Consider the following 23,828-nt stretch of genomic DNA (forward strand, 5'->3'; position numbering starts at 1 on the left):
AGTGTAGATTCAATCTGCCTTGTTACAATGGCTCTGACTGTTGATGGTGTGATGGTGAGTGGGATATTTTCTTGCCACACTTTGGGTCCCTTAGTACCAAATGAGCATTGTTTAAATACCACAGTCTATTGTTGCTGATGATATCCATCCTTTTATCACCACAGTGTACCAGTGTACCCATCTTCTGATGGTTGCTTACCATCAGTAGCTCAAATCATCTCAAACACTTTTCTGTAACATGACAGTGAGTTCACTGTACTCAAATGGCCTCCAGATTTCAAGAGCACCGTTGGGATGTGGTGGAACTGGAGATTCACATCATGGATTAGCAGTTCAAAACCTGCAGCAACTGTGTGACGCTGTCATGTCAGCATGGCCCAAAATGTCAGAGGAATGCTTCCAACACCTTGTTGAATTTATGCCACATAGAAATAATGCAGTCCTGAAGACAACCCAGTGTTAGCAAAGTGACTGATCAGTGCATATCTCTTTAGTATTACAGCTGCTGCTGATTTGAATTTCTTATATATTTGCTGGAAAGCTTGATCTGTGGGAATGCATTTTGTCAGCAATAAAATAAGTATGGATACTTTCAGCTGCTCCCTTATTTCCAGTGTGGTTGCCACAGCAGATGGATCCTCATGCTTGAGTTGGCACAGATTTGACACTGGATGTCCTTCCTGAAGGAACCCTCCCATTTATCTAGGCTTGGGACTGGCACTAGGAATACAATAGTTTGCGATCCACTGACGCTGAGTTTTGTGTCTATTTCCAGCCTCGAAATGCAGATCTTTTGCATATAAGGTGAATGTGTTAACCATTAAAGCTTTACAAAAATGGTACGGAATACAAACTACAATATTTGCATCCAAAATTTAGTAGAGTAAAAGCAGAAAGCAAAACACAGAAATACTTAAATAAAATGGAGCACTGGAGCACTGTAACAAAAAATAATTTCCCCCAGGGATCAATAAAGTATTCTGATTCTGATTCTGATTCTGAAAATACAAGTACATTAAACCTGTCCTTCAGTAAAGTAATAATTTTTTTTACTTAGTTACAATCTTACTGGTTCTATCCATGCTCTAATCCAGTGGTTAGATTAATGGAACTGTAGTACAATGATATTGTTTGGAGGAGGGGCCCTGCAGGGGCCAATCATTTCGGGGAGGTATGTGATACTGCAAATTTCACTAACAATCCAATACCAAGTAATCCAGGTCCAGTATTGCTGATACAAATACTGATACTTTTAAAATGTAAAGGTAGCTTATGGAGGGCAGAGCAGCGTGTCATGAGTTATGAAACGACCACATACCCCCTCTTCAGACATGCCATTGCTGCACCATATTTATTAACAATTCATCAACACAATTCATCCTGGGTCTGCCCTGGGGTCTCCTCCCAGTGGGACATACCCAGGAGGCATCCTTGTCAGATGCCCAAACCACCTCAACTGGCTCCTTTTGATGTGGAGGAGCAAGGGCTCTATTCTGTGTCCCTCCTGGATGGCTAAACTTCTCACCCTATCTCTAAGGGAGAGGCCAGGTACCCTTCAGAGGAAGCTCATTATCGCCGCTTGTATCCCGTTCCCTCCGCGAATCGCTACCTTATCGTGGTGGAGGGGTTTGTGTGTCCCAGGGGCTATGTTGTCCAGGGGCTCTTCTGGGATGATCTGATATCTTCTGTAGGGTCTCCCATGGTAAATTGGTCCTGGGTGAGGGACCAGACAAGAGTCATTCAGAAGACCCCTATGAGTAGAACATCAAAGGGACAGTTCACCCTGCCCGGGATAGGGGTACCAGGCCCCCGCCTTGGAGCCAGGCCCGGGGAGGGTGCCCAAGGGTGAGCGTCTGGTGGCCGGGCCTTAGTCCATGGGGCCCGGCCGGGCACAGCCTGAAAAAGGGACATGGGCCCATCCTCCTGCAGGCCCACCACCCACAGGAGGCGCCGTAAGGGTCTGGTGCATTCTGTGTCGGGCGGCGTCCAGGAGCGGAGGCCCTGGCTGACCGATCACCGGCCACCAAGACTACAACCACTGTTGCTGTTAATATTTCTATTAATTTGCTGGTTACCTTTGTTACTTAATTAACTTATTTGCAATAACTGAGAGGAGACTTTTCATAAATATCCCATCCTTTAAAAATGGGAAAACATAAAAAAATATGACTAATACATATATATATGAGGCCTGTCGAGCTCTGCGTGTTAAAACAGAGACAAGTGTTTAGATGTGTAGGTCAATTTGTTTACAGGCCAACTCATTTGTTTCTACTTCAGTGCTCACACAGGGAGTGACTTGGGTACAGAGAGTAACAACTGGTGACACAGGACCTCGAGGATTGCGCTGGTACATTCAGAAATGAGCTGCAGCTGTGAGCGCTGCTTGTAGGAGCACTTTTTTTCTTTCACAGTCAGATGAGTTGGTTGTGCATGAGTGTTGTTGAGCAATAGCCCCAGCCACGGCCCTGTCGGTTGAAACCAACACCCACACGTGTTGTTTACCACTCTCTCTGTGTCCCCCCCCCCATCCACATTTGCGTATGGAAATCATTGTTGGATGTGCTCAGTCACGCTTGAATCATGTATTGTAATTGGTCTGACAAACCTTGTGCATTTTCTTATCATGCTGTGGCATGAAACTCAATTACACATGTATTCTGAGATAAACTGCAGTACGACAAAAATATCAGGAAGTTGTGGTGTTTTTTCCCCCAGTCCTTACAATGGAATAGGCAGGTACATTTTCCAGAGAATCTACCCACAAACGCACAGCGCCCCAAGGCAATCTAAAGAAGGAGAATGACTAATTGCCTTATGCCCGATGTATGATTTAATAGTTTTCATGGATTTGAAATTGAATGGGTGCTGTCAGTGGGTTCAGTTTTGTAAGGCATTAAATCCTTAGAGGACCTGTTTGTTGCTGAACTACTTTTAAAAATTACAGCTTTCTTTAAACTACAAAAAGTCCCGAGAAATACAGGAAATAAAAAGCAACAGTTTCATATCTGCTGAGAAAAAGTGCCACAGTCACCTTGGGGCAACAACTAAACAACTGTTTATTAAAGGAAACAGTTGAGTACAAACATACACACTTTAAAAATCAAATGTCCTTTAATTTTTTTAATGAAAAGTCAACTTCCATTTGAGTTACCATTTGTTAGACTTCTAAATATTTAATCAATTGGGCAACACGATGCCTCATTCACATCAGACGAATGCTTCTGGTCACAAATCCTGAGTCACTGCTAACAACTAAAGTGTCTGACCCTTAAATTCATGTAGACCATTTTACTGTTCACAGGAAGTGATGTACCTTTAACCTCTCAGCTTTAAGGACTCCACCCACACATGCTTAACTCACAGCAGTGTCTGTAGATTGTCAGCTCTGCTTCTGGCTCTGTGGGATGGGGGCAGAGCAGATGCTGTGACAGGAAGTTACAAACGTGGTCCAGATGTGAGGACAAAGACCACCTCCAACCCAGCTGGAAAACGTGGACGACTAGAGGCGGTGACTGCAGACTAGATGCAAGATCCACACGTGGAAGGAAACCGAATCACACATTTATTCTTGGGATCTTTTTTTTTTTGCGTTTTTCACAAGTATGACTGAACCAAAGAAGAATTTTTATTTGTTCCGGCTGTCTTGTACATCTCTGTAACTGTAAAGCCATTTTTTTCAAAAACTGAAAGCCACATTTGAAAGCAATAAAGAGAAAAAAAAAAATGAGTCTGTGTTACTAATTCTATACTTAATTCTTAGTTAATAACATGTATACGCCCCCTAGTGGTGCAACACAGGCCAACGTACAACAACAACAAAAAAATCCTGCCAGGAAGCCATTTTTGTATTCTGTCAACAGTGTGGTTTTATTAATCAGTACACTTGAATAGAATTATCAAGTCCCAAGTCAACACTGACAAGAACTTGAAAATATACATAAGACTTGTATGCATGGAACAGCATTCAGATAAAAAGTTTAATCTTAGAGTAAACATGATGCACAACCTTCCCAGCATTGATGGATATCTATTTGGGAACCTTTTAAGAACATATGTAGACTAACAAAATTAAAGACCAGCAGAACTTCTTTAGCAGGAAATGCCAATAAATTGTCCACTTGGAGAACAAAAAGAAGAAGATTTGTTTCTTCTCTTTTTTTTTTTTTTTTTTTTTTTTTTACACACACAGGCTAATTTTCCATATGTTCTTTTGGGTTACTTTTTTTTAGTAATCCATTAATAGTTTATCCTGTCTGGACTTCAGGTCTCCAGCGGGCTGCGTGCAACATGCGGGACTTTTAATGCATCTCCCATCTGAAGTTTTACAGCCCATTAAAGGCCGTCTCTAATCCTCCTCTTCCTCTTCTTCAATTAAGACCACGCGTCTTCTCTTCACAGGAGCAGAGATGTCCTCCTTGTCTGAATCTTCATCGCCATTTGTATCCATAGCCGCTGCAGTAGCGGAGTCTTTGTCTGCAAAGACAGCAACGTGTGAGCAAAATGATGAAATGAAATGAATGAATCAAGCTCTGTCATAATCAAACACCAGTGAACCCTTCAAACAAGCAGGAGCACAATACCGTTCTCCTCGTCATCGTCCAAAACTCTGCTTCTGTTTCTTTTAGTTGAGGTGCTGTCCTGGGAACTGATGTAAACATGGATATTTAAAGAGTTAATCCTCTGAGGATTTTCGCCTTATGTTTACTAGTTAATAAAAATCATAGGATGAGACCTCACCTTTCATTTACATCATGTGTGTCATCGACAGGAGCGGCATCTGACTCAGGAGCTTAAAAAACCCCCCCACAACAACAAAAAGCCCAGTATGAACACAAGTCACATCAGTGTAATTACTGCTCCATCCCCGATTAACGGTACACATGCAACTTCTTAATTTTACCAGCATTGCAGCCATTTCCCATCCTGATTCTAACGCAGCTGTACTGCTTTGCCCAAACTGGCACAGCAGAGGACTCTCATCATAACATGTGCTTTCTGACTTTATATTATGTGCACCCTGCTTTTTTCTAGCAATTTCAGATGCAACTACAACAAAAACATGTTTGGCATAACTTGCATAAATAAAATACAAGGCATAGACAAAATATACCCAATACAACATAGCAGTGCTTCACAGACAGATGATAAAACTGCTAAATAGTATAGGAAGCACATTCAACATTAAAAATTAAACTGAGTTTTATATAGAGAGTAGAAAAGAAGTCCTCATCAGTGAAGCTCTGAGACCAGGATTCACCATGGCAACAGGTAAATAAAGAGCAAAGCCTCCATTTAAAATCTGGTGGATTTATCTTAAAAAAAAAAACAACAACAAAAAAACCAAAAGAAAAACGAGGAAAGAAAAGTGTAATTTTAGTCAGTAATACCTGTTAAGTTGAATTTGTACTAGATGAAGCTGGAATCCTAATTTTACATTTATTTTGTTTTTGTAAATCAAATTATTCAAACATAACTTGACAGGGACAAAGTGTAGGCGACTCAAACTGAGGATACAAATCTGGAGAAACAGCTAAGACAACGTTTACCGTTTGATCTTTGACATTAGTTACCAAGAGAGCAACAGATAGATCCGCCCTCAAGTCCCTTGACCTTGAGATTCGGGGGTCACTGAAATGCAAACTTGTCTGAGATTTTTAGCAGATACAGGATCAAAATCTTTTCAGCCTCATCTTCACTCAAGTATTCACATTAAGTCTGAGATGCAGCTCTTTGACCGATTATAGTACGACACATTATAACCGACGATTGATCGGTTATAAACTTATGGTACAGTAAAAGTGTCCAGTGCAGGGAAACTGGCTGACAGTCTGACAGCTGCATTAATGTCCACAGTCACAAAGATGGAGACTATTTTATTCTGAGCTGATAATAAATCACTGTCTCCTTCTTTTTAGGTATTCTAACAACTAAACGATTAAAAAGCGCTCATGTGAGGGAGTCAGGGAAACTCCGTTTGTTGAAATAAACCTGCCAACAACCAGGTTTAGTTCAGAGTCTGCTAAGTGACTCAGGGATGAACATAAAAGCCAAAATTTCCCTCATCTCACGGTTAATAAACTCAGAGTCGTTGGCCAAACCTGCTTCCTGGCATAAGGCCCAGCTTCCACTTCTTTGGTTTGTTTTATATTCAGTTAAGTTTCCACTGTCTAGACTGCAGACCTCCAGAGGGCTGAATTCACCCCCCAAACCACTTTAGGGAGCTTTTGTTTTTCTCAGCTCCTGTCTATAGCTTTTACAGTATACTAAAGATGGCAGCTAATCCTAATCCTCAAACCATCTTCTGTCTTTGCTTCACAGGAGCAAAATGACCCTCGATTTAATCTACAACATCTGCATTAGGCAGCTGAATTCTTTTTTTCAAACTTAAAGCTTTGTTACTTTTTTCCTAAACTACAGATGCAAACAAACAGTGGTCAGTTCTTCACAACCTATGAGAACAATGCTATTGTAACAGATTAAACTACTACATTAATTATTACTCAAGGTTACTGCTACATTGTTGGCTATGTGACAAGCCAAAGTGCTGTAAGCTGTAATTAAATGGTTTCATCCTAGACAGAAAATAAATCTGCCATATATACCTGCATCCTCAGCGGTGTATCGTTTCCTCTTGCGTGCAAGCAACAGAGCTCTCAGGGCCTGAGCTCTCTGTTCATGAGACGCGTCCTCCTCTTCCTCCCCACGGGGTTCCTCTGCTGGGCTCCTGGTCCCATCTTGCTCATCATCATTTTTAGGTTTGTCCTCCTCAGGGCTGAGAGCTGCAGCCGCACTCCGGAGCTGAGATACACTGATCTTTGCAGGGATTCTCCAGAAGGACTCCTAGTTACCAAAAAACAACAACAACAAAAACCCTTTTCAACAACACTCACCTCAAGTTTTTTCTTTTGTATTTAATGTAGTTCTGTGTCATTTCTAAATATAGATTTCTCTAATTCAGCCCAAACTACAGTCGCACAAAACAGATTAGGAGTAGGACTACAGCACAGAATAATGTCACATGACTCATTTGACAGTGAAATATCACTCGCATACAAGCACACACCTGTTCATTTGCAGGTGCTCGCATTCCCAATTTGCGCAACAGTCGTTGGAAGCTCTTGTTTTCCATGGCTTCTTCATTTGACTCTGTGAACGGGGCCAGTGGAACAGGCTGAGACAAACCTGGGAAACGGACCACAATCATTTCAATATCGCGCCAAATAAAAGTAATTACAACATGCTTTAAACGCACTGTGCAGCATGCATCCATATCTTCCTAAAATCACCAACAGCAGAAAAAAAAACAATGTCTGGAAAATGTTTGTTTTTTTTTTGTTGACAGATGCACTCACCGTCATTTTCACGATCATCTGCAGTTTTGTTCAGACAATTCTGTAGCCACAACAAAGGTCCAGACATGCCTATGGGGGGAAAAAAAAAAATCCAGATTTTAATATCTTACTACAAACATTAAATCCACATCATCGCATTACATGTTATCCATTCATCCTCTCTGATCAGTGAGAACACAGGGGCAATCTGGCCTTTGTCTCACCTTCCTGTTTCAGAGCATACACCATTTTCTCTACATCAGGTCTCCTTCCTCCTGTAGAGTGCATGCCTTGGCTCCTCCTGCCACCATTTAGTGGTCTTTCACTTTCCTGCTCTTCAAGGTCCTCTGCCTCACTCTCCTCAGACTCATCCTCTTGCTCATATTCATCATCTCTGTCCACAGGATCATCCTGGGTGCCTTGTGTGAGTTCAGCCAAGAACTCTTCTTCAGTCTGCATCAAAAAATGAGTTTAAATTTATTAAGAAATTGACATTTCTTCAAATATAATTCACTTCAATTCAATAAAACTTTATTGATCCTGAAGGTTGACCCCGAAACAAATCTTATTTGTTCTGAAGTTTTTAATCTCTTATATTTTAAGTATAAAAGACTAAAGTAGCTACCATTCCTTTTCCAGTGCTCTTCCCGTGAGCACTCCGACTTCTCTTCTTATACAGTTCTCGCCTCTCAGACACCAGGCCCATGCTGAGCAGCTTGTCCACCACACGTGCTCGGGAGCGCTTAGCAGTGAGCTTCTTCATGATGCTACCCAGCACATCTGTGAAAGCAGAGGTTTTATCAGTCAAAACTGGACACACATACTGTGAAGCATTCATGCTTAATTTACTGAGATTGGAACAGAGGACAGATGAAAGGTAAAATTTAATTTTTCTGTCATGCGTTTAAAAATAAGAGAATATCTGTTACCATCAGAGTCTCTGTACTCCTCAAACAGCATCTGCAACTCCAGCTCTTGCTCTTCAGTCCACAGAACAATTCCAGTACCTTTCCTTTGAATATGACAAAAATTCTTTAACGGCAGCCTTGTATTATTAGTTTGCATTACATCCTTCATTGAAAATAAATCAAGTACATACTTGGGTTTCTTCAGTTCTTTAGCATTGCCCACCAGGCGCATATGTACCAGCTGCGTCACTACCTGACGCCGAGTGCGGTTGCTGTTGCTTAGTAATGGCAGGAGAGTCTCCACTATGTCTGGCACTATGCACAAGAGTCAGCAGTCAGAAGCTTCATGTACAAGTATATTTAGTAACTTATAACAAGTTTTGGGTGTAATATACTCTGAAGTAACACATTAATGTGGTCACATTACTTTTTCAGTAACACATCACTTACTTAACTCAGTAATCATGTCACAGTTAGAATTATGTTGTTATGGTGCTCCAATGGTTCAATTATTAATAAGCTGGTTTGACAGTCAAAAATGAATTAAAAAGCTATTTCTATGTGTACATATTTCTACAGTAGAACTGCAGTAACAACTGCTCTAAAGTTACTTTGGGTGATTTCTAAATTTGCTTTGATTTCAAGCAATAAAAGGTTTCATGCGTGTTATTATTAGGATGTTGATTTATGTGTGTGGGACTACAGAATAAGATTTATTTTAACTGGCAATTATTTAACTGTGTATTTCAGGCCAAGTTATAGAGTAACACAAAAGGATGTAACAAATACTGTAACAACTTAATTTCTACAGTCATTAAGTAACTCAATGCATTACCTAAAACAAAACAAAAGAAAAGCCCCAAAAGGAATAAGTAATATTTAACATGTTCCATTTTTTTGAGTAATGACCCCAACACTCCTTATAAGAGACAAGAAAAGATGTGCAAACAGCAAACAAAGCCAACCGTCAGAGTCACGGTGCTCCTCGTAGAGTCTGCGCAATTCCTCTTCCTCCTCTTCAGTCCATGCTGGTCTCTTTTCCTCTCTAACAGATTCACAACAATGACATGCAATACTTCAAATTATGGACATAAATACATATGCATGCTTTACATTGTTACACATATGATATGACACATGAACCGTTTTCACACATGAGCGACGAGAAAGTAATTGGGCACACAAGAGGCGCTGCCTAGAAACATGAGATTATTCTCTGTATTATAATGTCTATAATAGTTCAGGGCTGCAGTGCACATGTGAAAATGACTTTACATGAACACATGTATTAAGTCTATGTAAACAGAACCTGAAAAAAGAAAAGCACCCACTCTTTGGTGTAGCCTTCTGTCATCTCACGCACAGCTCCCACATTTTTCCAGAACAGCAGCTCCACATACGCTTTATTGTTCTGTGCTGCCAGTGAAACGAACCGCTTCACTAAATATTTGCCAAGAGTCACTAGTTCCTGTGATGGAGAAGAGGAAAAAAACATGTAAGCGATTGTGTAATATCTAAGCTTTATATCAACAGCTTGCAGAAGAAAGTGTTCTTTTTAATTGCTAGATATCTGACATGCCAGGTGCCCTCCGGTGTTATCAGTCACAGAAGCTTCCCTCACCTGAATGTAACAGCGTCCCCTCCCTTTAGTGCATGTTCTGGCTGCACACCAGGCAACCTTATTTTCTTCTACAAAGAGCGCTTCAGACATAACTGATTTATTATCCACCGTCAGGGTAGTCCCTGAATGTGGATATTCTGGTATCAGAATTTAGCATCGGTAGGAACCTCCCATAGTGAGCTATCTCACACAGATGTCAGAGAAACTTAACTAGGATTACCAAACGCCTTCCTCCAGTGTTGTTACCCTACCTGGTAAGCAGCTGCAGCAGGGTCATTTAAGATTTTGTTGAAAATGTGGAAAACTGACAACTGGAAGAGCAGGGCGTCCATTTTAAGGTCAACAGCCAGGCGGTGCAGCATTCGAGCAATGCAGTGGTTTGTGTGTGGGGTGTTTTTTGAATAGGATTTCAGCAGGAGAAGGTACGGATGAACAATACCGGGGTTGGCAAATCTGTAAAGACCAAGAGAAGGGGCAAACTTCCCATTAGGAAAGTCACAGAACTGTATGCAAACAGACTCTAAGGCAACATTTAGCATGGATTACAGCACAGATTTGCCACAAGTTACTTCTCACCTCTTGATGAAGTCTAGAAATTTGAACTCTGTTTCAGAAACCTGGACAGACTCCAGCTCTTCCTCTTCCATCTCTGGCCCATCCTCCTCCTCTTCCTCCTCCTCCACCACAGCAGTCTGAGATGACCCTGAAGTCAAAAGCAAAGGTTTGAATCCTGCATGGAGGCTTTTGCACAAGAATGATAAATATACATTTCAATACTTACTTGGCAGTTTGGCATGGAGGATCTGCTTAAGGAGTTCCAGTTCCTCTTCAGGTTCCACATCAGCTGAACCAAACACATCTCCCTCTGGCCACACCTCTCTGAGCATGACAAGAAAGGAAAATGTTTGTGTTTTTTTCCTAACTACACATGCCTGCTTAGAAACTTAGGACAACTGAAAGAAAAGTCTAATTTAATAATTGAATAAACAAAGTAATTTTTAACCTTTAAAAACTTCTTCTAGAAAAGGCATTTTTCGTATCCACATGATTTCAAATTGAGTCTCTATTGTGGTTAACTTCAGAAACTGTAAATTTTAAACATTTTGCAGTGGCCACTATAAGATTTAAATAAAAAAATAAAAAAATAATACTGAGTTTTACTGACCTGGCAGCACGCAGCAGCCCCAGAGCTTCTGGGCCCATTCGAGCCAGCAGAGCATCCTGCACTCTCACCATAGCCTCAGTACGCTGATCCTCAAGGGGAGTCTCAGACGTGGCATCAAACGGCACTAAGCTTTGAGTTAAAGATTCAGACAACTGCAAACAGAGGACAAGAGGAGACACTGAGCGTGAGCAAGTTTGTCACATCGATATGTTTTTGACATTTTTAAGACCTCTTGTCTAAAATCAGCTCTGAAACAAAGCTTTCTCTCTGCTACTCCTGATAATAATATTATAATATACTTACAATGCAACAATATTGGAGTGTGAGTGTGTGTGAATATAAAGCACGTAGACATAGATAAAACAGCTATATGGATGTGAGTGAGATCAGGTGCCTGAGAGCAGAAAGGACTCTGAATGCTCACATGGTGTAGAAAGGTGCTTTTTAACTACCAGTCAGGTCTATAAGTTTCTAGATAATGGTAAATTATTTTGTAACTTTCCAACTTCATGTTTCTACATAACCAAACAAACATCTCGAGGCTGAGCTTCACACCAACCTTAAACCCTGCACCCTTCAGCTCTTCCTCTACAATCTTCCAGGTCTCCTCCAGGGCCTCTGGACTAGTTTCTGGAGCTGCCTCCTTTTTCTTACCATGAGACTTTCTCTGCTTCACCCTCTTCCTCTGAAGAGTTAACAGAGCAAATGTTAACATTAAAAAAAACAAAAAACAAAAGCAAGTGAAAATAAAATAAAATAAACAATAAAAACAAAGGTGAATCAAATAGACCAATACGGCAAGGCCGGGACGGTTCATTTGGTAAAGTAAATCCGTTGTGCATCTTTCTTGGCCTTTAGACAATAATTCTGATGGCAAAAGAACCAAATGGGACAGGCGGAAAAAAAACAAACATTGCAAATTAAGCACAAGAACTTACCTGCACCATCAAGTTTCTGCGGCCTTTGCAGAAGCGCTCTAACATTCGCAAGAAGAGGTGAGTTGACTCTACCAGGTCTTTGAGGTAGGATTGAGGTTGCTTGGTTTCATCATACTTTCTCAGCAAGGTCAGGAAAATCTCTCTGTACTCCATCAGGTAGAATATGTTACCTAGAAAGTAAAAGTAAACAGATGAGACAAACTCAAACACTGGGGATTGTCTTAGTGGTATACACGGTTGTGGACAGAAGTTTACATCGGCTCATGATGGGCATGAATGTTGTGGTTATTTTTGGATTTTAACAATTTCTGTGAGTTGTTCTTGTTCCAGGTTGGAATAATTCTACAGTATGTCTTGGGTGAATAAGTATGAATTTATATTTCAAACATATACCACTAATATCTGGCTCATATTAGTAACGATCCTCTAGCTGCTGATTTGAGGGGAAGGTGAAAAATTTGGAGGTAGTCCTCCTTGTTAATTATTCCATCCACTTTGTGCAATGTACCAGTACCACTGGCAGCAAATTAAGTCAAGTTTGAAGACCTTACCTTCCCTCCTCCATACATACCTCTTGACAGCTCAATCTCTGTCTCATCTGACCCTAAAACTTTTATCCAGAAGGCATTTGGCTTGTCTCTCAATTGATGGTGATGTAAAATCCACTTCACTGTGGACAGTGATGCTGGTCTTTCAGCAGTTTCCAGTTTATGGCAGGCTTGAGCCTTGAGGTTCCTGGGTTGTTCCTGGGTTGTTCCTGACCAATTTCCTCTCATCTGAGGGTGACAGTTTGGGTCTTGTTCCAGACTTTGGCAAAGTCTGAATTACTGATCTTAGAATCTGCAGTTGTTTAGAAATGGCTCCAAGAAATCTTCCCAATTTGTGCAAATCTACAATTCTCCTTAGCACGTCTGTGAAGTTCTTGGGCTTCCCCATTGTACTTAACAATTGTCAATCCAATGAGTGCTATCAAGCAAATCCTTTTCATGCCAGTTGTACTCAATCATGACCATGAGCGAGAAATTAATAGGCCTTGGCGAGTTGAAAGTCACTGTAAAACCTTCAGCACCACTTGTTAAAAGAGTGTATTAGTGGTACATATTTGAGACTGTTTGTATACTTTGACCCTGCGTGGTTCAGAGAAAATCCAAAATAAATTAAAACTTGTGAACTAAAGTCTTCTTTTTTAAAATCATTTAAGATTTATGTTGTACAAAAGCCCAAATTTACCTTGACATTCATGCCCAAATGTCTGATCATAACTATACATATGCTAGAAGACCATGTGAAAAACTGTTCACCTTGAACAAAAGTTATATATAAACTTTTAAACCTACAATCTTACTTTTAATGACGCTGGAACTCTGCCGGATGCTTTCATCCTGCGATCTGTCCATCTCATTCACAGTTAGCAGCAGTTCTTGATATGCCTTTAGTGCCAAGTGCATCCTAAAAGGAACAAATCGCAGCAGTGTTGGGCCGACTCAAGTATTCGATTCCATTAACCAGCTTCTAAACGATCGCCTTACCTGCGGGACCAAGAAGTGGCCTCTTTCCGGTCTGTGAGCAGCATCTCATAGTAGTTGGTAATGTTGCGCTCAATAAAATGAAACGCCCGGATTGACATGGTCTCAGAAACTAGGTCGGCACGGAAACAACTGCCTCTGTTGAAAGCCATGAAAAAGCTGAGTGCCCACAGGTAATAGGTCTCATCATGTTGCTGAGTCTGCTCACGAATGAGGCTTTCCTGTTGAGAAGACAAAGACAAAAATCTGGTGAAAACAAAAAACCTTAGATGCCCTTTTTGGATGTTTTCGATGGTTTTAGATGTCGAGGTAAGAAGCATCTTCCTGTTCACAAAAAACCATTTTAATAATTTAGCTGAGAAAAACTTGTGTTCAGCATGTCACTGTGCATCTATACAAAAAAATAAGACACATAACAGCGGCCGACCTTAACGAGGTACATGAGTCGATTGTAGCAGTTCTCCAAGAAGTCCACACAAAACTCTCGCAGGAAAAGTCGAACATTTAAGGCCGAACGTCGTTTCTCCCCACTTTCTTGGGCCTTTCGATGCCTCTTGGGAACACGTCTCACTGCTTTGCCAATGTCGTGAGTGTAATTTTTGAACTTAAAAAAATAAATAAATAAAACAGACACAATAAATTATTTTCTCTTAACACGATCTCTTATTGGAAAGATTTCATAACGGAAATTGAACAGCTCACATTCTGAAGGTTCCTGTGATAGATCACATCTTTGTCCCCTATTGCCTTCAGTCCTTGAACAACAAAAGACCCTCCGAAGCGAGAGTGTCTAAGAGGAAAACAACAGCATATACATTGTGTCTCAGTACTCAGGATGCTATAGTGTTTTTGGGAACATTTTTGCAAGCATATAATGACATTTATCCATCCATCTGCGCTCATTCTAAACCAACTTGTTGCAACTCCACCATGTGTCTTAATGCTATGCTGACTTTTGCCATGAAACTATTTTTTTACCTCTGGCCCATCACCACTTGAAAATCTATGTGCATTTAAACTCTTCTGTAATTGGCAACGGTAAACTTGGCACTAAAGAACATCTGTGTGTCTGCACCTGGTCCCTCTCTGTAAAGTGCGGGAATGTTTCTCTGCATGCTCCTTCTGCCTCAGTGCCTCCAGCTCATTAGAGTCCTTCTTCTTCTCTTCTGCTGAACGAGCATGGCCGGCACTCACCAAAGCTTCTGGAGTCTGTAAAGAAAGAAAACAACAACAACAAAAATAACAAAACCCACTGAAACAGAGAACAGCTAGAACATTTAGATGTGCACTCCCAAAATGGATCTTTCTGTCTAACCTGGTCTCTGAACATAAGGGAGATGATTTCCAACACATGCATACTCCACTGCTGCTCACTCTGTGCTGAGGCCAGGAACTTGATCAGGTCATCAAAGCCGCTCATGTGAATGGCCCACAGCACTTGATCATGGACACTGGCATCATCATCCACTTTCTGCAAATAAAGGATAAAAAGAGAGAGATTAGGGATGGGAAGAACTTGCACTTATATGGAATCAGCATAACTCTTTTTTAAGTCAAACCTTCTCTTCACTGGGGTTTGCAGGTACATGAAGCACATTTCTAACCAGCAGCAAAATCCTCTCTATCAGCAGGTTATCTTCTTCCTGTCTCTGCTCCCAGTCCTGAGTGACCAAAGGTGAGGATGCAGACAGAAAGGCATGAAGAATCAGAAGCATTTTTACTCTGAGTGGAAACTGCTCAATGAAAACAAAAATCTGAACAAGTGAAATACTCACAAGTTGTAGAAGGTTGTACAATGTCTCACTCAAGATACAAAACACACTCTCACTGGCAAATGCCTGAAAATTAAAGATAATGATAAAGTGGCAACAGTGATACTTTTATTGTGTGCTTTATAAAAACATTGTCTGCAAATATTTTGTTTGTAATTACATAAAAACCACTTTTTATAAAATCCTTGCTTTATTGCTCTTCAAATACCTCCTTATAAGCCTGCAAATGAGATGTCACTTGCAAAAAGTGATGCCTGAACACCGGGTCATCTGGGACTTTACCAAAACAGAGCATGGCAGGCTGCGTGAGGTTGACCATGAGTCTAGAAAAAAAAGAAAGAGAGATTTTAAGTAACAGATTGTTTTTTAAACCAACTGGTATTGACAGAGAATCAAATTTATTAATTTTCTAACAATAATGTGTCACCATAGTAACACATGTTACACGAATTGTATTAAAGGACAATATTACTATTTTTATTTGTCACTGTCACTTACCTATCAATCAATCTTTACTCCAGAATCACAAAACATATCACATAACACAAAAATAAGATAAAAAATATACCCAAACAACCTTCGCTAAAATACAGATGAGCATATTTATATATATACACATATATTTTATAGATGAGACTTCTCAGGATTGGTACCTGATGCAGGCATCAAATAAGGCTTTGTCCTGTCTGTGCTGAATGATAATAGGCAGAAGGTCATTCTGTACAATCTGGCTTTCACCCAACTGCTGCCGGACATCACGGGCGTCATCTTCATGGCGTAAATAGCGAATCAAGTCTTTCACGCTCTCTGTAACATAGAGACACGGCAGCTGTGAGAGGACTGTTCTGGATCAAAACAACAACTACATATATATTTACACTTCAAATAGGACTCACCTAAGCAATCAGCCTCCTTGTGATAGGTGTCTCCCTCCAGATAACCTAGAGCACTGCACGTTGCCAAAAGTTCACAGTTCATCATGAATAAGTCCACACACCATCAGGGTGCCTTGAGGTCCAGGGGATCAGCGTAAGTGACCTAAAATTGTCAGAATAATCACAAAAACTCAAGCTGAAATAATTACTCCTTACAAACAAGGTTAGCAAAAGAGCGTCTCAAACGTGTCCTTGAAGTAGATGGCCTACAGCAGCAGAGAACCACACTGGGTGCCACTCCTGTCAACTAGGAAAAGGAAACTGGAGCTACAATTACCACAAGCTCACCAAAATTGGGCAAAAGAAGACCTGAAAATGGTACCTGGTCTGACGAGCCTCAATTTCTGCTGCGACATTCAGACAGTAGAGTCATAATTTGGTGAAAACGTGGTTCAGGCTGCTGCTGCTTGTGTAATAGTGTAGAGGATATTTCCTTGGTATGCTTTGGACCCTTTAGTACAAACTGAGCATTGTTTAAACAACACATCCTACGGAGTTATTGCTACTGACCATACCTACAGTGAACCCACCTTCTGATGGATGATTACAAGCAGGATAACATCATGTCATAAAGCTCAATTATCTCTAACTAGTTTCTTAAACATGACACTGAGTTCACTTTCCTGAATCTAACACAGCATCTTTAGGTTGCGGTGAAACAGGAGATTCTCATCGTGGATGTAGTGCCACCAAATCTGCAGCAAATATGATGCTGTCATGTCAATAAAGACCAAAATCTCATAGGAATTTTTCCAGCAGCTTGTTGAATACTATGAATTAAGGCTGTTCTGAAGGCAAACGAAACTCCAACCAGGTACCAGCAATGAGTACCTAATAAATAAAGCGACACATTTTTCCATATACCTACTCAGCTGTGTTTGACTTGATGACCAACCTTGTTAAGTGTGTGTCGGTACAAACTGAGTGCAATCTAGCTTTACTACAATTACTACTACTTATTTACAGGACCTGCTGAAGAAAACTGACTTATGTTATTGGTGGCATATTTAGAGCTGTATACTATATACTTATAATACTACTATGCTACTATTTCTGCTAAGACTGCGGTCTTCCTTCAGATCGGTAACCTTGTGTCAGAGCAGCTACCTTAGGTTTTACGTTTCATACAGTATAAAGAAAGTAGAAACAACGTACTTACCTTCCAGGTCGTCCAAATGTTGTTTCAGTCTCTCCTTTTAAACAACCACCAGCGCATTTGGCGCTGTCTTTTCTAACAATATACGGCTGTTTTCCACCTGCAGTCACACAACTGCGACAAACCGGACAAGTCTCGCGCCAAGACCGCGAGCGAAAACTCTGGAGGCGGATGTAGAATGTCGTCACGACGTAAAGTAGCTATGCCCTGATTTTTGCCTTTCAGGTAGCGCCTTTTTAAGTTGGGGACTGAAAAAATAATATACACCGCTGACATGGCTGTGTTAAGTTTAAGTGAAGAAGCTTAATACAGAGATTTGAGGCAGCAGGAGTCAAGTATGGCGGAAGCAAAGTTCGCGAAATGTGTGGAAAACAGCTGCAGTCTGCGATGAAGGTTCGCCTGGGAGGTGTCACTCAGGGAAAAGGAAATATAACAAAGGGTCCTGTGTGATGGATATGACCGTGTGCAAAAATGCTAAGAGTTGCATAAACTAAACTATTAGAATTTATTTTAAGCTGTCATTGACTAATACCTTTGTGGTCTTGCTCCCAACTACACCTCAGCTCTCTTACTACCCGATTCACGTACATACTAAAAGTAGCCAGATCGATCCACATATCGATATCATGGATGCTAAATATTGGTATCGGAACTAGTAGCGTAATAGGATCGATAGTTTGCATCTATCCTCTAATTTTATTATGCAACCCACTTCACACATGAAAATTGCAAAATGCAGGTTATGGAGAGACACACAACAACAACACTGATTTGCATGGATGGCGTTTATTTTCACGGATGACTTTTATTCTCACATACATATTTTTTCCTCAGTGCCAGCATTGCAAAGCAAAATTCATATTTTCACTGTCAGAATTTCCTATTGTATTTACTAATAATCCATGTATTTGGTCAATGGTGATTTGCACAGTAAGAGGACAGCAAAGCTTCTAAAACAAATGCAGACATCTTGATTTGTTCTCAGTCGGTTTTTAAGGTTTGTTGGCCAAAGGGCAGTGTCAAGCAGTTTGTTAGTAAGGCATTCATATATATAGAGAGAGATTTATACAACACAAACAACTAAAATGCTGTACATAAATGATGTAGTTTAGGGTGTGGTTTAATACTCTGCTACAAATGTGAGATCATCTTAGGATTGCACTGTAAACCAAGGCCTCTGCGGTTTGTTTATAAAGGGGTTTTACTGCTACAGAAAGCAAAAGTGTTTAGCAAAAATTTGGGTGGTTTAAATAGCACCAGATTGACACTGTCTAAAGGAATTCATCCATGGTTGCACCTATGCTGAGAGACAATTTGCTAAACAGTGAAACTCGTAACTAGTGAGAACGAGAACTACAGATCGGAGTTTGTTTTTCTATTTTTCATCAACATTTTCAGTTTTGTTTCTATCATGGCACTGGCCTTCATATTATGTAATGAGTTTCTGTCTACTCATCCCTGTCATCCTTGTCAATTGCACCAGAATCTCTATCTTTCTCCCTCCTGGATTCCTTCAGCACCTAAAGAGGAACATAATATCCAGGTTAGTATAACTTTTCTATGCGATGCATACTAATATTGTCGTTGTGTTACTTGCCAGTGATCAGTGTTGTGATCTTTGGTAAGCAACATTTTTCTATAAATTGCCTTACCTCTCCATCTCTAGTCTCCACTGTCTTTATCACGACAGTCCTCTTGCCCATGCTATCCGGAGCTTTTTCATAGTCTGCAAAAAGGTTCCATTAAAATGCTGCTTAGATTTCAACATTTAGATATATGTGCACTCACGAAAAGATGAGTTTTACTTTTGAGAGATTTATTAGAAAAGTTGAATCATCTTGATGAATGACTAAAAGAGTTTATTACTGGACAGTGATAAGAGGCAAAGTTCTGGGATTCTAGGCCCCCTTAATCCTAGAAGTAAAAGAACCCATTGTTTTAAATGAGAATCCTAGATTACTTTTACATCTGCACCCGGCATGAGCCTCTCCTGTTAGAATAATCAGTAAAAAGATGAGCTTTTCTTTTGGAAAATGTTTTCTGTGATAAAAGAAGTCACAACACATTTTTATTTCATTACAATTTGTGCCAGTGACTAAGCCAAAGAGAGCAGGTCAGAAACAAAATGGGAATTCTTACAATGCTGAAGAAAGTGAAGAGTAATCAAATGGTTACAGCTTTAATGGAAAGATGTGAGAGAATTTAATCTAATATTTGACTGTGAAAAAATCCCCCAACAACTGTAGCTTACCTCCAAGGTGATTGCTCATGCCAATATTGAGGATGGGAACAGAAATCCTAAACAGAAAAATAACATGATGGTGTTACAACGTGTAATAAAAAGCTAATTGTTTTGTTGCACTTGAGTTGTACCATTATCTGGGGCTAAGCTTTGAAGAAACAGATGATACTGACCATGTTGTTACTAATGAAGACATGGACGCAGCATGTTCTCGCTCACCTGCTCTCCTCCCCCTCCAGCAGTTTGCGGTAAGTGGCAATCTCAATGTCCAGAGCCATCTTGACATTGAGGAGATCCTGGTACTCGCGAAGGTGGCGAGCCATTTCTTCCTTCAGGTGGCGGATCTCATCCTCCAGCCTGCCTATATTATCTTGGTAGTTGGCTGCCTCATTGCCAAATTGATCCTCCATTTCACGCATCTGCCTCAGCAGAGCTTCGTTCTGAGAAAACAAAAAACCCACATTTGGACATCATACTTTAGACGTCCATCCAAAAACATCTCGACTGCTGATACTTGTGTATAGTACATTATGATAGATTAATGCCATCTGGTACTCCAGCTTACCGTGTTCTTCAGTGCATCAATTTCACAGTTAAGAGACTGAATCTGCCTCCTGGACTCGTTAGCCTCCTGCTTGGCCTGCCTCAGTGCATCATTGTTGCGCTTTGCAGACTCAGTCAGATCAACAAACTGAAAAAAGCAAAAGATGAAGTACACACACAAAAAAATACTTATATACTTGTGTATGGCCCATGTGTCTTTCTCTCTGCCTACCTTGGACTTGTACCATTCCTCAGATTCTTGCATATTCTTTAAGGCAATGGTTTCATATTGGGCTCTGATTTCCCTCAGAGCACCAGTTAGATCAGGCCTGGAGCTGCTGTCCACCTCCATCTTCAGCTGCTGGGTTTGGACGCTCACTTGTACATCCTGGATTTCCTGATGACGAATAGAAGCACATAAAAATTGTGAAAACAGTTTTCCTTCTGCAAAGATGCTTTTCAAATTCTTTTCCTCAGTGAGAAACATCTGTGTAACCCTCCATTAATACCACACCGGAGGCCGGGTCTCACCGATAATGGCTAACTCTTAACTCTCAACACTAACAGGAACGTCTCTCACAAATCCTTGCATATCCAATCCTGGAGTGTATTTGCCGGTCATAGCATATGGCTGCCCCTCATTGAATCTGCTTCTTTCAGAGGTTTCTTTCCTGTAAAAAGGGAGTTTTTCCTCCCTACTGTCGCCAAGCGCTTGCTCAAAGGGGGTCGTTTGATTGTTGGGTTTTCTCTGTATTATTATAGGGTCTCTACCTTCAAATGCCTTGAGGCATCTAATGTTGTGAGTTGGAGCTATAGAAATAAAATTGAATTGAATTGTTTAGTGTTATATTCACTTAAGTCATTTAATCTGATTATGATGATTTAAATGCAAATTAAATCATCATAATCAGATTAAATGATTTAAATGACATTCAATCACAGAGGAATTACTTATTTGGAAAGAATGTTACAATTTTAGATCTCCAGAAAATATTCTGTACTTTGATAAGTGAACCCTGAAAGAAAGAGGGTTCACATTTTTACAAATAGAGAGAAGTGGGGTGCTGTGATAGGACCCCATACCTCATCGTGGATTTTCTTTAGGAATTCAATCTCATCCATCAGAGACTCAATCTTCCTCTCCAACTCCAGACGAGACAGTGTGGCATCATCCACATCCTATAAAACAATGGCAATGACAGACATAAATAAAATGCAATAGAAAACATTCACTGTATGTGTGTTTCAATTGTACAAACATCTGCACCCTGAGAGGATACAATTTTTATATAAAAACATGCATTAACTAAAAAATGTACACAGGCTCCTGTGTGCACTGGTGTGGATCAATGCCATTTTAGGAATCTGCCCTGTAATGTTACTGTGGCAGTATTACATAAGTATGGGAGGTGGAACAAAGCTTGTCCATTGTGACCTGAAAGGGGACACTATAATCAGTCACAGTCCACTGAGCCTGTTGTTTACCTTGCGGAAGGCAGTTAGGTTATTCTCAGCATCTGCCCTCTTCTGGGCTTCTTCATCCAACCTAAGAACAAAATGCAATATTTTCAGTAATGATCGATGACAGGTGGACAATTCCCCCCCCCAAGAATACTGTCTGAGTCAAAGGTTGCAGGAGGGCATCAGCTGGCAAAAAGCTTTCTGGATCAATTTGTTAATTTGTTGTGTTGTAAAAAGGATTTTTGGGAGTGCGCCCACTGGGATCAGCTGCTCTTCCTCTTGGCTAATGTGGCATCTCTGCAGTTCAATAAGGTCATGCACTCAGAAGGGTTATGCACACACACACTTATAATTTTTTAACATATTTTTTAAATCATTACACTAGTGAAGCTAGTTTACTGTGATAAAACATTAAAGAGTAGAATTTGCGTGATATCAGAAAACATTTAAATGAATTATAGGTTTCTGCTTATTCATTGGATTTCTTGTCGAACGTATGTTAAAGTTCTATAGTCCTTGACCTAAATGCAGAACATCTAAGTTTGCTTCTGCTAAGTTCTTCTGGGCTGTTAGTGTCTGGAAGTGCAGGTGAAGGCAGGCCCATCTATTATGTCAGACAGAGGTCTTACCCGGGCTGGACATAAAGTAGATTAGTGGGTCCTGCTCCCTCATCTTTAATTCATGTCGTGTTACACAGGGTCTTTTGTCCTAATGGGGTCTCTGGCACCGTCCCCTCAGCACACAGAGGGACACTGAAAATACACCTAATGGAGTCATTGAGTCACATTGATTTTTCCTGACGCTATCCTCACCACGCCTGACACCCAGCCTCTCTTCCTCTGGTCCCATTTCCCCTCTCTCTTTCCTCGCTGGTCCTCACCAGCCCCTCCCTGTGTCCGATTTCTCCATCCTTCTCCTCCCTCTTCTTGTCTCCCTGTCTGCATGAATTCTAATGTGCATTTGTAAAGCACTGTACAGATTTGGCATTCAAGAAAACTTGACATTATTTGGCATCAATCACAGTGTCACAGATTTTTTTTCCCCTTTGATCTCTTTGCTTTTGTTAATAGACATTTTCACCTTACTTTTAGTTACTCAGTCTTTCAAGACATTTATATATAACCAAATATGAATTGCAGATATGATACGATGCAGCCTCCTGTGTCCTCTGTGTCATGCTGCTGCTTTTGTGCCACGCCCAACCTCACCCTTTACACGAGTCAAGTAGCAGCACAGCAGATTCTCTGTCTCCTTTTCGCTTAAAATGGGAGGAAAGAAAACTAGATAATCCTATCTATCTATCTATCTATCTATCTATCTATCTATCTATCTATCTATCTATCTATCTATCTATCTATCTATCTATCTATCTATCTATCTATCTATCTATCTATCTATCTATCTATCTATCTATCTATCTATCTATCTATCTATCTATCTGTCTGTCTGTCTGTCTGTCACCTTGGTACCAACCTTTGCTTGAGTAGGGCCAAGTCTTCTGCCAGGTTATCCCTCTCCAGCTGGTATTGGTCCCTCTCTTTACCAATAGCATCCATCTGGCGCCGCAGCTCCCTCAGCTCCTCCTGGAAGAGCTCAGATGCACGGTTGGGCTGCCCGTGCTGCTGCTGGCCCTTGAACTGGTTGAGCTCCTGCTGCAATGCACCATTCTGCTGTTCCAGGTATCGCACCTTCTCAATGAAGCTGGCAAAGCGGTCGTTGAGCTCCTGCAGCTCGGCCTTCTCATTGCTGCGGGTGGTGAGGAACTCCTGGTTGATGGCTTCAGCCAGAGTGAAGTCCACCTTGTCATAGGAGAGGCGAGGGGGCTGGGGGCTAGGGCGGGAACGCTGTTGGTGGAAGGTGGTGGATCGGGATGTCACCACAGGTGACATCGAACGCATGTAGCGTCCCGCAGAAACAGGCATTCGAGAGGACACGGGGGTGTAAGAGGACATGGAGTGTGGGCTTCCAAAGGTGCGCCTGTAGGAGGTATGCACTGAAGAGTGGCTCATGGTTGGGCTGGTTCTGCTCTCTGCCGCTGAGGATAGATGGAGTGATGTAGGCTTCAAGAAGCTTGTAAAGCAACAGGACATCAGACTGAAGAGATCTGAGGGTTTTTATGCACTCAGGCTAGTTGCCCTATGAGCATCACACCTCCCCCCTCACTCATTTTCCTCACCCCACCCACATGAAGCCTTCCTTACTCAATCAGTTATCAGCACACCAGCTT

The 23,828-nt window shown here is 40.9% G+C and overlaps 2 protein-coding genes across 2 annotated transcripts; both read right to left on the reverse strand.

Moving 5' to 3' along the window:
- Positions 1 to 3,843: 3,843 nt before the first annotated feature.
- Positions 3,844 to 17,529, reverse strand: timeless (timeless circadian clock). The gene is made up of 30 exons (XM_026168199.1): positions 17,359 to 17,529; positions 16,161 to 16,302; positions 15,918 to 16,071; positions 15,473 to 15,587; positions 15,268 to 15,330; positions 15,052 to 15,153; positions 14,808 to 14,963; positions 14,568 to 14,701; positions 14,195 to 14,282; positions 13,920 to 14,096; positions 13,496 to 13,713; positions 13,312 to 13,415; positions 11,967 to 12,136; positions 11,588 to 11,713; positions 11,029 to 11,180; positions 10,645 to 10,742; positions 10,440 to 10,566; positions 10,115 to 10,316; positions 9,574 to 9,710; positions 9,208 to 9,287; positions 8,434 to 8,557; positions 8,264 to 8,346; positions 7,960 to 8,114; positions 7,559 to 7,787; positions 7,356 to 7,424; positions 7,067 to 7,185; positions 6,606 to 6,843; positions 4,741 to 4,792; positions 4,584 to 4,648; positions 3,844 to 4,476 (listed from the first exon to the last, which is right to left on the reverse strand). The coding sequence occupies exons 2-30, from the start codon at positions 16,243 to 16,245 to the stop codon at positions 4,349 to 4,351; spliced, it is 3,750 nt and encodes a 1,249-aa protein (XP_026023984.1). The 5' UTR covers positions 16,246 to 16,302; positions 17,359 to 17,529; the 3' UTR covers positions 3,844 to 4,348.
- A 603-nt stretch (positions 17,530 to 18,132) lies between these two features.
- Positions 18,133 to 23,726, reverse strand: prph (peripherin). The gene is made up of 9 exons (XM_026168200.1): positions 23,075 to 23,726; positions 21,626 to 21,686; positions 21,224 to 21,319; positions 20,373 to 20,537; positions 20,163 to 20,288; positions 19,817 to 20,037; positions 19,607 to 19,653; positions 19,008 to 19,081; positions 18,133 to 18,875 (listed from the first exon to the last, which is right to left on the reverse strand). The coding sequence occupies exons 1-9, from the start codon at positions 23,689 to 23,691 to the stop codon at positions 18,804 to 18,806; spliced, it is 1,479 nt and encodes a 492-aa protein (XP_026023985.1). The 5' UTR covers positions 23,692 to 23,726; the 3' UTR covers positions 18,133 to 18,803.
- Positions 23,727 to 23,828: the final 102 nt, after the last annotated feature.

Source organism: Astatotilapia calliptera, chromosome 5 (genome assembly GCF_900246225.1).
Source record: "Astatotilapia calliptera chromosome 5, fAstCal1.2, whole genome shotgun sequence".
NCBI classification, from domain to species: Eukaryota; Metazoa; Chordata; class Actinopteri; order Cichliformes; family Cichlidae; genus Astatotilapia; species Astatotilapia calliptera.